The sequence below is a fragment of the Phalacrocorax carbo genome, chromosome 9 (genome assembly GCF_963921805.1).
Source record: "Phalacrocorax carbo chromosome 9, bPhaCar2.1, whole genome shotgun sequence".
Lineage (NCBI taxonomy): Eukaryota > Metazoa > Chordata > Aves > Suliformes > Phalacrocoracidae > Phalacrocorax > Phalacrocorax carbo.
The window spans coordinates 35372369-35387760 of NC_087521.1; the positions used below are offsets into that span (position 1 = coordinate 35372369).

Below are 15392 nucleotides of genomic sequence, written 5' to 3' on the forward strand. Positions count from 1 at the left end.
AGATGGGGCTGTAGGCTGTGCCTGAGAGTGTCTCACAGAGAGATGGGACTGCAGGCCACGTTTGAGGATGTCTCACAGGCAGAGCTGGGGCTGCAGGCTGTGTTTGAGAGTTTGTTACACAGGCAAAACTGTAGGCTCTGCCTGAGGGCGTCTCACACACAGAGCTGGGGCTGTAGGCTGTGTTTGAGTGTCTCACAAGACGGGGCTGCAGGTTGTAACTGAGGGTGTCTCACACACAGAAATGGGGCTGCAGGCCGTGTTTGAAGGTCTCACAGACAGATGGGTCTGTAAGCCGTGTTTGAGGGCGCCTCACACTCACAACCACAGTCACATACACAAACCCTGACTGCACCGGCCGACCCTGAGGACGCCCCTCACATGCACCCGCCACCCCCCCCGCAGGCCGCGTGCCATCGCCCCGCCCCCGGCCGCGTCGCGGCGCGTCGCGCGTGACGATGCGGCGCCGCCCCCGCCCGGACGGAGCCGGCGGCGGCTGCAGCAGCCGCGGGCCGGGCCTGAGGGGGCGGCGCGGGGGCGGGCGGGGCGAGGCGGCACCGGTGAGGAGGCACCGCCGGGCCGGGCGCGCTGCGGCATGGATTACCCCGAGCCCGCCTCGCCGCAGGGCGCCTGGGACCTCCCGGGCGAAGCCAGCGCGTACGGCGAAGGCTGCTACGAGCGGCCGGCCCGCGGCGAGGAGGAAGCGGAGGAGGAGGAGGAGAGCCGCGGCGTGCAGCATCCCCTCGCCCGCCCGCCCCGCCGCCCCCAGCAGCGCTCCGCGCCGCTGCTCCGCGCCGCGCTCTCCACCTCCTCCTCCGAGGGGGAACCGGAGGCGGCCGCCGCCGTCCTGCCGCGGGATCCCAGCCTGAGCGACGAGGCCGGCGGAGGCGATTTTGACTCGGCCGAGTCCGGCGCTTCGCTGCGCTACTCCACGGGGACGGGCGGCGAGGGCAGCGAGGGCGCGGGGCTGGCGAGCAGCGAGAGCGGCGGCAGCGGCTTCTCCCTGGCGGCGGCCGCCCTGCCCGAGAGGAGGCGGCCGGGCGGCGGCCGGCCCCGCTATGAGGTGGTGCGGGAGCTGGGCGCCGAGGAGGTGCGCTGGTTCTACCGGGAGGACCGGAAAACCTGGAAACCTTTTATCGGTTACGACTCGCTACGGATCGAGCTGGCCTATCGCGCCCTCGGACCCGGCGGCCCGGCCGAGCCCCGGGAGGGCGAGGCGGTGGAGCCGGTGTGTGTGCGGAGCGGGCTCTACGAGGTGGACGTGGCCAGCGCGGAGAGCTACCCCGTCTACTGGAACCGTGAGTGCTTCCATCCCCCCCTTCCCCTCCTCCCCCCTAGCGGGGGCCGGGGGGTCCCGCTGTCCTCGAACCGACACCCTGGGGTGCCCCTCGCCTCCCGGTCTCCCCAGCAAGGGACGCAGGGCGTCCCCTGAGCACCCAGAGACCCTGCCCTGGGTTTCGTCTTCGGGACGCTGGGAGGTCCTTGCTCCCCCTCCAGCGGACCCCCGTAGGTAAATGGGGGTTCTGAGCGCTCCCCATCACACCATCCCGGCCAAGGGCACCGCCTGCTGCCCCTGCGCACCTGGGGTTACGGGATACAGGGCAAAACATTCCCTAGGCAGAGGGGGGCCTGGGCGCCCATCTCTGGCACACACCTGAGCGAGGAAGGACTGGGAATTCCTCTTCCAAGTCTCAAACGCGGGGGGAAGCATCGGCACTGCGCAGCCCAGGCTCCCAGACACATCCATAAGGGGAGCAGCGTGGGCATCCCTCAGCTTGCACTTGAGAGAGCGGACACTGGACCCCCTGACACCCCTCAAGGATGAGAGGTGCTGGGTAGCCCTCACCCCCTATGAAGGGTCGTGGGGAAGGGGGTACTGGGCACCTCTTCACACACTTCCAGCTGCGAAGGGAACTGGGCATTGCCCCGCTGCGTATATGTACCTGAAGGAAAGGGGGAATCTGGGCACTCACATCTCAGCATACAGAGATACGGGGAGGGGAGGTCTGGGTATCTTCTCACTTCTCAGCATGTGCAGGAGAAAGCGGGAGGGAAGGTGATGGAGACCCTTCTTGCTTATGCTTCCATTTTTCTAAACAAAGGGTGAGTGAGGATGGAGATTTGCCTTCCACGCTTCCCTCAATATTCACACCCTTCCTTCAGAGGGAGCAGGGCAGAAACAGCAGTTGTTTGTCTGCTGCCTCCCTGCTGCACACAGGCTTCTGATCCCTCTTCTTCAGTGAGGAACGATGGCAGAGATGGCTGATACCGGGCTTCCTCTGCTAGGAACGTGATGATATTGTGCTTCATCTTCCCTACCCTGTCACCTGCCCACTGGGAGGGGGCATGAAATGGGACTTCGCCTTTCTATTGGATGCAACAGGCATCTCAGGTACACACATAGTCCTTCTTACCTTTCCAATAAAGAGGTATTTACTTCACCCCCTTGACTTCAAAATGAGGTGGGGATGCACCTCCTGTCCTGTCCTTCCCCTTGCATTCATGTGTGCTTTGCTGGAGTAGAGGGGACCTTGGGGAACAGGGATTAAAGAAGAGCAGACACCTCAGCTCTTCTGTCCCATCCTTTGGAGGGAATGTCTCCAGGGTCTCATTGGACAAGAGGGCATCTGCTCTCCTGGAGCAGACAAGCTGTGCCACTGCTCACCCTCCATCCCTGAGGACTTGCTTTCCAACTGTGTTCCTTCAAGGACAAGGGGAATGTTACAGAGTAGAGCGAGTGTTGTGGAGTGGCTGAGCAATAGACACTGTCCCTGCATGGGCTTGGGGGAGGTTCACGTAGGCAGGTTTCTCTCACCTCCTCTGCATATTTTTGAGAGTTGGGTGGGAGTCACAGAGGAGCAGCAGAACTGTTTTGGGGCAGCAAATCTGAAAATTAGGGCCTTTGGTTGTTTCCCCTCTTCTTTATCAGCATCTTTACGGGAGGGAGATCCATAAATTACAATACCAGGTGGTACAATTCACTTACGGTATGACAATTTGTCTTTCAAATCATTACCCCAGCAGACAGATACTGAGCTCCAGGAGCGAGCAGAGGTCTCACTCCACATGAGTTTTGAGTCAGAGGAGCCTGGGCACAGCTCGCTGAGCAGAAAGTGGAGGTGGTTCTCCCTGTCACCACCCTGAAGCCCTTGCTGTTGGTGCTTGATGCATCGGCCACACGGTTACTGGAAAGAGGTGATGCAGGTCACCCAAGGGTTGAAGAAACTGCTGCCATCCCTCTTGTAACTGTGCCATAGGGAGAAAGAGCGAGTGAGCAGAGCTGTCAGGTGAGGCAGGATTGCTCCCGGTGATGGGAGCAAGAGGCTCTACTCCTCAGCAGCTTAAAGGTTTAATTTCTTGACCCTGTGCCTTGTCCATTTTGGAAGCTGATTCAGTCTCGTTAAGCCTGAGGAGCAGATGTTTCAAATGACAACATATGCTGTGCAGACACAATTTCTGATGGTTGGAAGGAGAGATTCCCAGAGGTTAGCACCAGACGTGGTGCTAGGCAGGGGACAAATAAACTCTTGGTCCTGAGACGACTGATGATGAGGATGTTTTTTAGTCCTCAGAAAGCTGATTAAGGAGAATGCTCAAGATTGTTCTTACTAGCAAGCCTGCTCCTTCGCAAGACTAAGGAACTTCTGGTGTTTCAAGGGTGTGTCAGTGTCTTCTGCTCTAACTCCTCCTTCGCTTAAACATTTCCTTACCTCCCTTCCCTGTGTACGTGAGCGCTCTTGCCTTTTTCCCATTCTTTCCTTCCAACTGTTGCGTCCTGCTGAGAAGGCAGCAAGGTCAGATCCTGAGGATTCAGTCTCATCTGTGCTTTTGAAGGCCTTGGTGTAGCCATTATTCTCAAATTATTCCCATTTGAGAGTGTGCATGTGTAACTTTGGATCCAAGCGGTAGCTGCTACCTTGGCTCACCGTAGTGAGGGAAGGAGCCAGCAGTGACAAACAAGATCTCACACTGTTGAAGCCCATGGGTGAGGGAGGAGACTCTCACCCTCTGATCCCATCAAGCATGAAGTATAATGAGCACAACTGACTTAAAATATGCTGAGGTGCATATTAAAGAGTACAGAAACTGCTACCCAGTTTTGCTGATTCACTTTTTCAGTTCAGAACAAAGGTCAAAAGCTTTTATCTTTGTTCTTGCCCGTTTTGTTGTTCCATTTCATGTATGTACCGTACTCAGGGAAGGCTGCTATCTTACAGCTACAATACTGAACGTGCTGACAGTTCTTCAGCTATCGTGGCATCTTAATGGCAGCGAAATGTTTATTATAGCTTGGCATGTGCTGAAGTATTTTTTCACTCCACATCTTCAGAAATCTTAAGCTCATCACAGGATTAATTTGTAACTTCAGGAATATCAGACTGAGTTACAATTTGGGCAGATTAATTACTGACAATTTTATCCTTACCTTGTGACCTCTGGGATTTATTTAATTAGAATTGTGGAACTAGCAAAGACAGCGCAAGAGGGCTAAAGTTATTAGTGTAGGCTTCCAGATAAGTGAATAACTTGGAGTTGGGCTGCTTCTCATCCTCTGTGAGCACAATCAGTGAGTGATATTTATATATGAGGGTCTTCCGTTTGAATTTTCTTAAATTATCCAGCCCTTTCTGCCCTCCTGGTTGAAGAGGGCTGCTTTACAACTATTTTCCTGTAGAGATACTCAGTCTCATTTTCAAAGTCCTGGATGAGTCTGTTAAACCCACAGCCTGTGGACTTCTGGGTGACTCTCTCCTGTTCTTTGGGTTGCGAGTTTGTTCCATACAACTGTTGCCCTGTTTGGTATTTGCTTTTCCCTTGCTTTTTGATGGTTGCATTGTCAATTTGCCTGTATTTAGTTCTTGCAGTGTTTTCTTATAAATCAGTCCACTTTTACTCTCCAGGTAGTCGTCTTCATCCCAGCATGTTCTCCAGTCTGAATTTTGACTGTGGGTTGGGGGCATTCATCACCTTGACTGACATCTGTCTTGCAACAGTAGTTTTAAAATTGAAGTAGGGCTTTTGTATGTGGAAAGAAGGAACGACAAAAATGTCTATTTCTACAGCCATTGGGAGAGTCTGTGGAGCATTGTCTTTTACGGAAGGATAAAATACTCCACTCCAATGCAGGTTTGGAAAGGGTGCGAGGTTTGTTTTTTAACATGTATGGTTTTGTACCTAATAGTTGCAGAATTCTATGAAGTAAGATACCTCTGGTTGTAGTTAAAAAAAAAAATTTTGTTCACTAGGACCATCCCTGAGATAAGATGTGAGATCTGCTGTACCGACAGAACAGATATTTTACTGACCTTAGCCTGGAAATACCTGTGAACACAGAGTGGTCCACTGGATCTTAATTTTAGATTTTGTCTGCTCAGGCTGGAATTGGGCAGCTTTTCAAAATTATTTCAGCTGCCTTTAAGCTTGGACTGAAAGAAATATCCAAGACCCTGGATTTTCTCTTGTAAGCTCTCCGTGAGCTGCTTTGTAAACTGGAAGAAGAGGCAGCCATTAACACCTTGTGAAAAGCGTCTGCAGGTGGAGCTTTTGCAAAATGAGACCTGGAATGCCAGGGCAGTGTTATCTGCCCTCTGAACTTAAGAGTTGGTTAAGATTACCAAGAAGCCTTGGAGTACTGTAATTGATGCTTGGCACAAGACAATTACAAAAGGCTATTTTCTTTGTGGATTTTTTTTTAGCGTGTGCTTGTTTTGATGGAGGAGGTGGACATTAGCAGTCAGATATGAAGCCTTTTGTACCTCAGCCACTGGTGGTTCTCTGAGCTGCACTGTCAAGACTAAAAAACATTTCAGAGGTATAAGGTGCTACTCTGCTGTCTGCTTTGTGCAGGAGCTTTGGGTGCTTGTGCCTTCCCTAGAGCCAGTAGTGTAAATTTGTATATTGACACTTTGCAGACTGGCAACCCTAAACCCATCTTGAGGTCCTGCTAGACCTCTTGCCTGGCTGCTTTAATCAAGGTCTGATATTTTCTTCTGAGGCTGCAGGTTTAGTTTATGGATTTTGTTTTGTATTCTGAAACAGAAATGGTATTAAAACAGATTCATAAGGCAAGATGAAAATTAAGGGTTTGGAATCAAGAGTTTATCAGTATGTTTGTGGCTTGCTTGTTGGTTTTTTTAGCCCGTTCTTAGCAGCACAATACATTTTCAGTTGCTTTACAGCATGCTTAGAACATTGCTTTTGGTGTGCTGGGCAGTCTTTGAACTTGGTTGATACAATTTCCTTTATGTAAAGGAGCTTTTGATCGAAGGCTGAATTCCTGAATACTATTTTCTTGCTTTTCTCTCCAGGTATGTTATTCTTTTGTAGATAAAATACTGATAGTTTGCATGGCAAGGTAAAGAGTTACTTTTGCTACTCAATCTTTCCTGGGTTTTACTTTTTTGCTTCTGTCCTTAACCATGCCATCCTTCCAAAAGTATCTTGTAGCTGTTTTGGCCAGCTCCTTCCTGACCAGAAGGCCTAACACACGTAGATGAAACAACTTAGATTTGTGGTGCTCCATGTATTAAATCACAGTTCACATCTGTTTATGTGTAAGTTCTGTTTATGATTATAGTCTTTGGTGCCTTTCCTTCTTTCAGTAGAGAGAACTTCTGACATTTAGGATGCTTTCTCTAGAACAGGTGGGACATGTCAGCACTTTGTTTGGATGGGTCTTTGAGGACAAGTTTCTTCCATGTCCTCAGCTTTTATGTTTGTGATTTACAAGCATTATTTAAGCAATGTGAATCTGTGTCTTTCTTCTGTAAATCATGCCATAATCACAGGATCGCTCTCTGGCGGATGGCATCAGCAACAGCAGAGTAGCTAAGGATGGCCCCAGCTTAGAAGGCAAGTTGTGCTCACCCTTCCATGTGGTCCCACACTTCTCTTGATGGATGTGGTCAGCTAGGAAGAAGGCAGAGCTGCAGGGAGTAGTTGGGTTACAAGCTGTGGGTGACAGGCAGAAGGGTGTTGTCCATTGTAGCCAAGAAAGCAGAAAATGTTTGTGGGATGAGAAGGATCAGGAGTTCTGTTCTGACTTAATTCAGGTTTGAATACTGATTTGATTAGGGCGATATCAAAGAAATAGGATGGGATTTAATTTGGAGGTGATGGGGCTAGATTAAAGATAGATGACAGTTGAATTTCTGTGTGTATGTGTGTGAGGGAGATGCTCTCTGGGGAAAAAGCAATACTGAAGGCAACGAGAAGAACCTGGAGGAGCTGTCACTGTGTGAGTTAGTAAGCAGAAGGACTAGATGGAAGAAAAACTTGCAGAAGCACATGAAATTAAAATAAGAAGCGTGAGCAGTTCTGTCAGTGGTATCTGTAAGGTTTCAAAAGGTGAAGATGAGGTGGTGGGTTTGAGTGTTGGCCAGAGAAAGGCTCACTAGTGTGGTATGATCTGTTTGTGAGTGGGTTGCAAGTAGCTGAAGCTACACTAGAGTGTGCCCAGTGTGGAACTGGAGAGAAGCTCCGGAGACTGTAAATGTTGTAAATAGCATGGTTAGTGAGTGCTGGGATGAAGGGAGTAGGATCTGCAAGTGGGGTCCCAGGCAGTGATATTTCAGATGAAAGAAACTAAAATCGCGCTAGTTTTCAAGCGGGGGGGAACCTATAGGGTAAAAAAAAAAATTGAAGGAAGAAGTGAAATCAGGGGATGAAAGTGTAGGGAAATCGGAAGTTGGGGTGCAGTAGACGGAAAAAAGGAAGTGAAGTTAGGGGGAGAGTGCAGAAAATAATCCCTGCAGAGGAGAAGAGAGGAGCTGAAAGATTACTGTGCCCTTGAATATCTTCATCTTGTTCATTAGTGGTAGGTCTGAGGTATGCACTGGAAAAATCTTCCTCTTTTTCTGAAAGATATTCCTGTATAGGAACCTACTTGCCTAACCTGTACCTACATGATCGCTGCTGCTCGGTGCTGGTGAGAGCTCGCGAACAAAAGACCTATTGAAGAGCGCCTGCCAGGAGAGCACACACTCTCGGCGCTGAGGGTGTGATTGCACAAAAGTCCCGTGACTTTCAGTGGGATTTGAGCACATGCTTATGTTTTAGGAGGTACTCACATGTTTGTCATGTGGCACAGTCATTCTTTTGTGGGTTGATTTAGCTTTAACCAAATGCTATTTCGAAAGATACAAGGTTCTCTGGGTGAGAAAAGAGACTAGCTCCTCCAGCTGCCTCGCTCCAGGAGCAAACACTGGTGGTGGAAGTGCTTCACTTCAGAGCACTAGTACTGAAATTTGGTAAACTATTTTCATTTATAAGAATTCAATAAAAATAAAGCTCTGAACTTAAAACTGCAGCACATTTTATGTTTCAACAGTCCAAGGTTTTTTTGGTGAGTGTTTCCTGCTCATCGTTGGCAGGGCTAGTAAGGAGAGCTTTAGCATTTTGACTTGGACTGTTGAGTTTGGGTCTGTGTAAAGAGCAATTGCAGAGATGTTAATTAAAGTACTAACTTAAACCAGAAAAATCCGCCTTGATATGCACTATATTTTGGGGTGATATACAGCCATTGAGATGAGAGATGACTTTGAGGGAATTCATTTCTTTTTGAGGGGTTCCTTCTGTGCTTGCATTTGAACCAGCCCCAAAGAGCAGCCTTTCAATATTGTTTTGGATTGCTTGGTTCATAGTGTAAACCGATTAAAAATGGTTCAGGATAGAACAGTTACAAGCTGTTGCTTGAATACTTCAGGCAGTCTCGGTAAAACAGAAGCAATTTCATGTTTGCAGTGGGACAAAGCACGTGTTCCTCACTTGATGCATCTCACACTGAAGCATACGTGGAGGCTCGCATGTGTAGCTGCTCCATAGATCAGAGCCTGGAAAGAAAATCCCGTCTGTGCCAATCAGATTGCTCTTAATGTGCTTAGTCGCTATGAAAGTCAAAAGTAACTTCCGCCTGTGATTTTGAAGTTGCTTCAGTAAAGCAATTTAGAATTACTTGATGGACCAGCAAAATAATATCCTTTACTGCTTAGCGAATGAAATCTCTTTTCATCTCAGGCACTGAATAAAGACTAAAAGCCTGACTCTGTAAATTCATGTCGCTATGTTAAATTTTCTGAGGCTGGGATTTCACCCTTGAACTGCTCTTCAGGTTACCTTGTTACTTTTGAAAGAGCAGAACAGATTGCATGTGTTTGTGGTGAAACAAAGGAAGGTCACCTGGGCTGGGATTAAATGAGTGGCTCCATTTATTCAAATGTCAGTAACCTGCTCTATTCTGAAATAATATGTTAGGGAGCAGCTAGAAAGCTGTAGAACACTAAGCTATATATATATATAAAAGTGTTGTATTTCCTAGTGATCATGAAATAATGACATTTTAGGTTTGGGCTGTTTTATTATAACACCTGTTTGTTCACCCAGCATGCAGGATCATGTCGCTGACAGCAAAATGTGACAATTCTTAATCTCATGATTGGTTTCTATGACCATCTATTCTCACAATAAAGCTTCCTCTCCTCATTAGGTTTTCTTTTTTTTCACGAAACTCTACAAACCCAGCCATGTGGGAACTAAGTAAGAGGAATAGAACTTGTCCTGCAGACTGCGCTCTGTGCATTTGCATTGGCAAAAATAGAACCTGCAAACCGCTGCTGCTGTCGTGGCCGCGGCGGCTGCGTGGGAAGGATGCGCGCTGACGCACAGGTCGAGTAATAACTGTCCTTACACTTAAGTGTTTGCAATAGCAAAAAGTCTTATGGGCTCTGCAGTAGTTAATATACCCAAAGTTATAGATAGCAAATTTTGAAAAGTCTCTGACAGTACCCTTTATGTTATTCTGGAATACATTTATTTCCGTGGCTTATGTCAACGTTCAGGTGTATTACAATTGCTAGGAGTGCTGTGCTCCAAGACATATGGTGTGCAGCACTTTTAGCAGGCCTCTGTGGAAAGGAAAAAAAAAAGGGGGGTGGGGGAAGGCCATTTTGACCTGGTTTTTTCCCCGCCCCCCCTTGGGAAATGCATGGGCACTTCTAACAGGCTGCCCAGAGAGGTGGAGGAGTCCCCATCCCTGGGGTGTTCAAAACCTGTGTAGATGTGGCACTTGGGGCCATGGTTTAGGAGGCCTGGGGGTGTTGGGTTGGGGTTGGACTTGATGATCCTAGAGGTCTTTTCCAACCTTAATCATTCTGTGATTCTCTTCGTTATTTAAATACCTTTCAGCTTGAGATGTCACATATGGTAGCCTCACAGTTAGCTTTAGCTTGTGCAGATGTTATCCTCCTGCACTGCAAATTATTTGCAGCTCTAGTAATAAAGAAGTCAAATTTAAGGAACAGAAGTTGCTACACTGAAAAACAGGAATCTGAAATTACTATACTGAAAGCATCTCGAGCTCCCTGCGTTTTATGAGCTTGTGTTTTTTGTCCAACCTCTTGGCTTTGGGCTTGGAAAGCTGGGAAGTTGGGACTGTCAATTTCAGCAAAACACAAGCTTTAATCTAAATTTCCAAGCCTTTAAATCTTATATTAACCTTTTAGATCTCATTTGTGGGTAAATTGTTATAGCTGTCTTGAGACTGGTGAGTGAATAGTGCCAGAAGTGCCTTAACTTTGACATCAAGGCATCTGAACAGGACCTCAGCTTTGAAGCAATGAAACAGAACTTTAATGAATCATACCCGCTTATAATTTTATTCTGTCTGTTTGTCTTCCAGGTTGCATGCTAGCTTGTGTTGGTATTTCCAAAACCCACCTCCTTTGGGCTTCTTGTTTAAGCTCTATTCTATTAAGCTCTAATAACCTTTAGTTATTATCTCTGTATCACCTTGGTTTTGCAACTGTTTCCTGGTTCTGAATCAAGTAAGGTGAAAGAGGCTTATGTGAGCCACACCTGAGCTGTACAGTGTTTAAATTTAGGTATATACCGTCGCAACCATTGTGGTGACAGGAAATAAATTATAGTGTTCGTGTAATAGTACAAGAAGAAAAATGGAGGCAAATTCTGCTCAGTTATTACTTTTCATACTGTGTTCTGATGGATTAGCTTTTTCATCCAATTTATATTGGATGCGATCACGCGGTTTAAAGACATTCACAAAAAAGGAGTAGCTGGGATTACATACTTAAAGTACTGCACATGTATGTACCTTTTGTTGCATGCATTTTTTATTTTAACATAATTTTTGTTATTCAGAGGATTTAGGTGATTATCATAATGCAAATCGCTCGTGTTCTTGTCTCATCGCATTAATTACAGTACTTGTGTTCTTTTCTTCTTCGGACTTTCAGGAAAAAAAGACCTTTTTGTGTAGAAGTAAATAAATCCTGTGTTGCAGTCTACATCTCTCAAACTGTTTTCCTCTGAAAGTAGTAAAATACGTATGACTAATTAAAGTGCTTTTCCTCAGCTTGTAATCTCTGCCATTCAAATTTATTTAGAAATTCTTGTACAACTAAAGCACACAAGTGTATAACCAGCCAAATATGTTGGTATCTTTCGGTCTGAAGCACTGCCAACTGCAGATTATATGGCGTAAGACTTAAGGCAGTAAAGAATTCAAGGCAAATCCTTTCCTAGGGATCAAGATTGTCAGGACAAAGATAAATAACACTTCATATTATAGATTGGCCAAAAAAAACCCACGTTAAGTTACAACATGATTTATATATCTGTGTATTTAATTCTTCCGTAAAACAAAAATAACTGAAAGAATGTAGTTTAAGCTTTCTAAAATGATCTGAATATCCAAGACATGAATGAATTTATTAGAGGTGGATAGGAGTGAGTGAAATTGGGTGCTCAAATGGCAGTTTTGGTTCATCACTTTTTAACGGTGACTACTGTAATAGCTTGCATCAAGTTCTCTGGATGAATCGCAGGGAAATCTTTAAATAACAGCACCTGTCCAAGATTAAATGGAGGAATTGTGTTTATTGAGAGTATTCAGTGTAATTACTGCTAGTATACCTATCTTTCTTCATAACTGAAATGCAAAAAGTCTCCAGCTCCAAAAGCATGTGGCATCAGTAGGTTGTCCTCATCGCTGTGATGGGAATCAGACTTTGACCTGGACTGAAATCCAGCATTGCGCACTTAAAATATTACACCATTGTTGTTCGGTTTTGAGAACACAGATGTTAATGGGCGGTTGTTCTTCCTTACTTTACCAAGCCTCCTCTCTAATGAGAAGTAAGGTGAAATGGTTGTTTGTCAGCTGTGTTCACAAATTTGATTGTTTTGGTTCTGAAAGACAGCGTTCAGTTTTCTTAAAACCAAACCGTGCCTCTGATGGAACGACATGTCCTTCACTCGCTTCCTCTACCAGGCGGTTTTCTCTTGAGGTTTCCCAGCAGCACAGTGATCCAACCTGCCACCCAGCTGGAGATGTGAAGCAGGACAAGCTTGTCGTTCGGGGTGCTGTGCTGCACACCTAGTGTGCAGTGGTCTGAAGGAGGGGAGGATGAGGGGGAAAGGAACTCCTGGGTCCCCCTAAGATCCCAGTGAACTTTGGAAAACAGAATTGCCTCGCTCAGGTTTTAAAGACCTAGTCTGAAAACAAAGCTCTATAATAATCTGTCTTTGGATCTGAAGGTGATTTATATTTCCATATAAATGCCCTTTCCAGACCCAGCACCAGATATATCAGTTTATTCCAAAACTAAGCTATCCTGTAAAGATTTTACAACAAAAATTTTCTTATTTCAAACATTCCAGTGTTTCCTGGCTGAGCCTTTCTGGAAAAGGCACTGCCCATCTTATGCTTGAGAGCTGCTACAGAGTGCTACAGTCTACTCTTGTAAAGAGCCACTATGGGAAAGTTTATCTCAGGCAAAGAGAGCCTGAAAATGTTTATTTTCATGTTTTATGTTTAGAATTTTAGATATCTGTAGGTGGAAATTCCCACATGAAAAACTTAAGCCCTTCAAAACTGAAAAAGAGGTGTCTTGTATTCATTTGGTTTGGAGTACAAAATAGTATTCATATGATTATTATTTAAAAAAAAATCTTTTTATGGATTCATTGAATAGGGCTTCATCAGAACGCTTAGTCAAGAATTAAGGAATTACTTACAGATTTTCCCAGTAAGGATTAACATCTGACGTAGTTGTGTCATTGCTTCAGCAACAATGGGATCCTTTATCCACGCTCACATATTATGTGCATTTGATTTTTTCCTACAGACAGTGCTTTGTTTGTAGGGGCAGCCTAACTGGATCTGTGTGTATTAGCTCGGCTGAAAAACACGGATATCTGACAGGTGTGAAATGTAGGGGAATGCAGCAAAGGTTAAGACAAGTGCGAGATGAGAAGCTACTGTATATGATGACAATTAACATTGCCGTGGTTAACTTTCATTTCATGAGAACTGAATACTGGCATTTCACGCTTCCTCGATAGGATGTAGGCTCCAAAGTTAGTTTAAATTTTCATAGACAATTGAATTTTCATTTGTAGTGACTATTAACTTTGGCAGTTTAAAGCCACTCGGACCTTTTGTTCTGATATGTTGGGATTCATTTTCATTAAATAACCACACCCTTCGAACACTTTTTATTCAGCTGATGGATCATCAGCATCCAAAACGTTAGAAATTCAGCGCTTTAACAATTGGGTCCTATCTGGAATAGCTATTTTAGCTGTGCAAACAGAAATTGAATGGCAGAACCGGGACGTGTGCTACTTCTGGCTGCGTTTTGGTCAGGCCAACTAGACACGGGTAGTCTGTGTTCTGTATAGGCAGAGCTGAGGATGCAGGAGGATCAGAGAGTTTGAATGGGGCTTTGGGGGAGTTGGGAGGGACGAACCAGCATGCCTGATGCCTGCCAAAGAAAACTGGGATCTGTGGGAAGTTGGGATGAGAGGGCCTGTTTTATAGGGTTGCCTGCAGGTTTCCCAGGCATGAGAACATTTGGGTAACGGGGAATACATGTGCCAGCAACAAGTGAGGGAACTTCAGTGGTAATCTGAGCTCCTTGCTCCACATCATCTGCCTCCAGCGTCCGCTTTCCTGCCTGCCTTGAGCTTCCCTGCTGTTCTTTTTTCCTTTCTGTTTGCTGCAGGATCAACTTAAGGATGCCATCACCTGCAAGTATGCCCTCCTTCTGTTACAGAGGTGGGGTGTTAAGACATTATCATCACTTCTGGTACTGTAGAAACTGTGTTTTCCTGTAAATCTGTTATGGGAAAGGTTTCAAAATTGGCTTTTGGAAACATTTTGAGTGTTACTTGCCCTGTGGGGAGATTATTTTAAGGAGATTTTCTTTTTACTTTCATAGCCTGTAGGTGCAGCAGCCTGAGGGATGAAGAATTCAGAATAGTTTAGAGGTTCCTTGGCTGGGTCACCTTGTGCACTGCATTTGTCCTGGTCTCGTGATAGATCAGATAGGTCCCTTCCTTTGCCTAGTAACTCTGAAATCTCCATGCTCTCTATTGTTTCTTGTTTGGGGTTTTTTTACCTGATTTGCCTTTTCTGTTTCTTTGCATCTATTGTTTCTTTCCCTAGCAGTCCTTACCAGCTTTTTTTCCTACCTTCCAGGTAGGAACAGATCTTTGAGATACGCTGTATCTGTGCTGGTCCCATGAGGCTGGAGGTTGGGGTCTTACAGGCTTGTGGAGCACAGGCAGAGAGTATTTCTCCTTCTTGATTTTCCAGATGTAGGAGGAGAGATTCTCAACTGAGCTACAAAGGATGTTATTGTCTCAGCTTGCTTGCAGGGATGGGTATCAGAGGAGAATTCTTGCTCCTTACAGCCCCAGTAGTTAGAAAACACAGTTTGATGAAGAATAAGCACCAGGCTGTACTTTTTTTGTAGAGATTTCTCTCTTGTCATGTGGACAGCAATTGCTGGGTGCCCAGCTTCCTCCTTTGGAGTGCCGAAACGGAAACTAGAGTGGCAGTGACTGAAAACTGCTCTCAGTGAAAGACTGATTTTAATAAAAAAAAGCCCTTTCCTCTCTAAAATCACCATTTATGCTAATTGATGTGTAATTTGGGTTATTTTAAGTGCAGTTCCCAAAGGCATCAGGACTCTGCAGTCAGGGTAAGCACGAGTGGGTTTCTCTCCCCTATTTCTGCATCTTCTTAATAGCTTTGAAACCACTGGTTGTTATCGGTCAGAGTTTATAGAGGAGCAGGAGCCTCACAAAATTCCTAATTTTTTTAAAATTCAGGGGAACCTCACAAAATTCCTAATTTTTTTAAAATTCAGGGGAACTGGGTAGAGGGGAGTGTATCCCATTAGGGTTGGCCTGTTGTTTGAACTTAGCCCTTAATAAATTTTACAAAATCTGCATCTTTCTGCTTACCTCTCTCACATCCTCACACACCCTCTAAACACTGGGCCTCATTAGCTCAGCTGTTTGCAGATTAATAGTACTTTCGCTACTCATTTCAGCCCCATGGGAAAAGGTGGTGGTATTTCTCAAGGCATTTG

General features: G+C 45.9%; 1 protein-coding gene across 2 annotated transcripts in view; it reads left to right on the forward strand.

The window, feature by feature from the left end:
- Positions 1 to 467: 467 nt before the first annotated feature.
- The window catches only part of DDHD1 (DDHD domain containing 1), a 65826-nt gene continuing 50901 nt past the window's right edge, over positions 468 to 15392 (forward strand). For both annotated transcript variants that reach the window (XM_064461120.1, XM_064461121.1), the window contains exon 1: positions 468 to 1295. In XM_064461120.1, coding sequence (XP_064317190.1) covers positions 593 to 1295 — 703 coding nt within the window. In that variant the 5' untranslated portion in view covers positions 468 to 592. The remainder of the gene's footprint in view (positions 1296 to 15392) is intronic.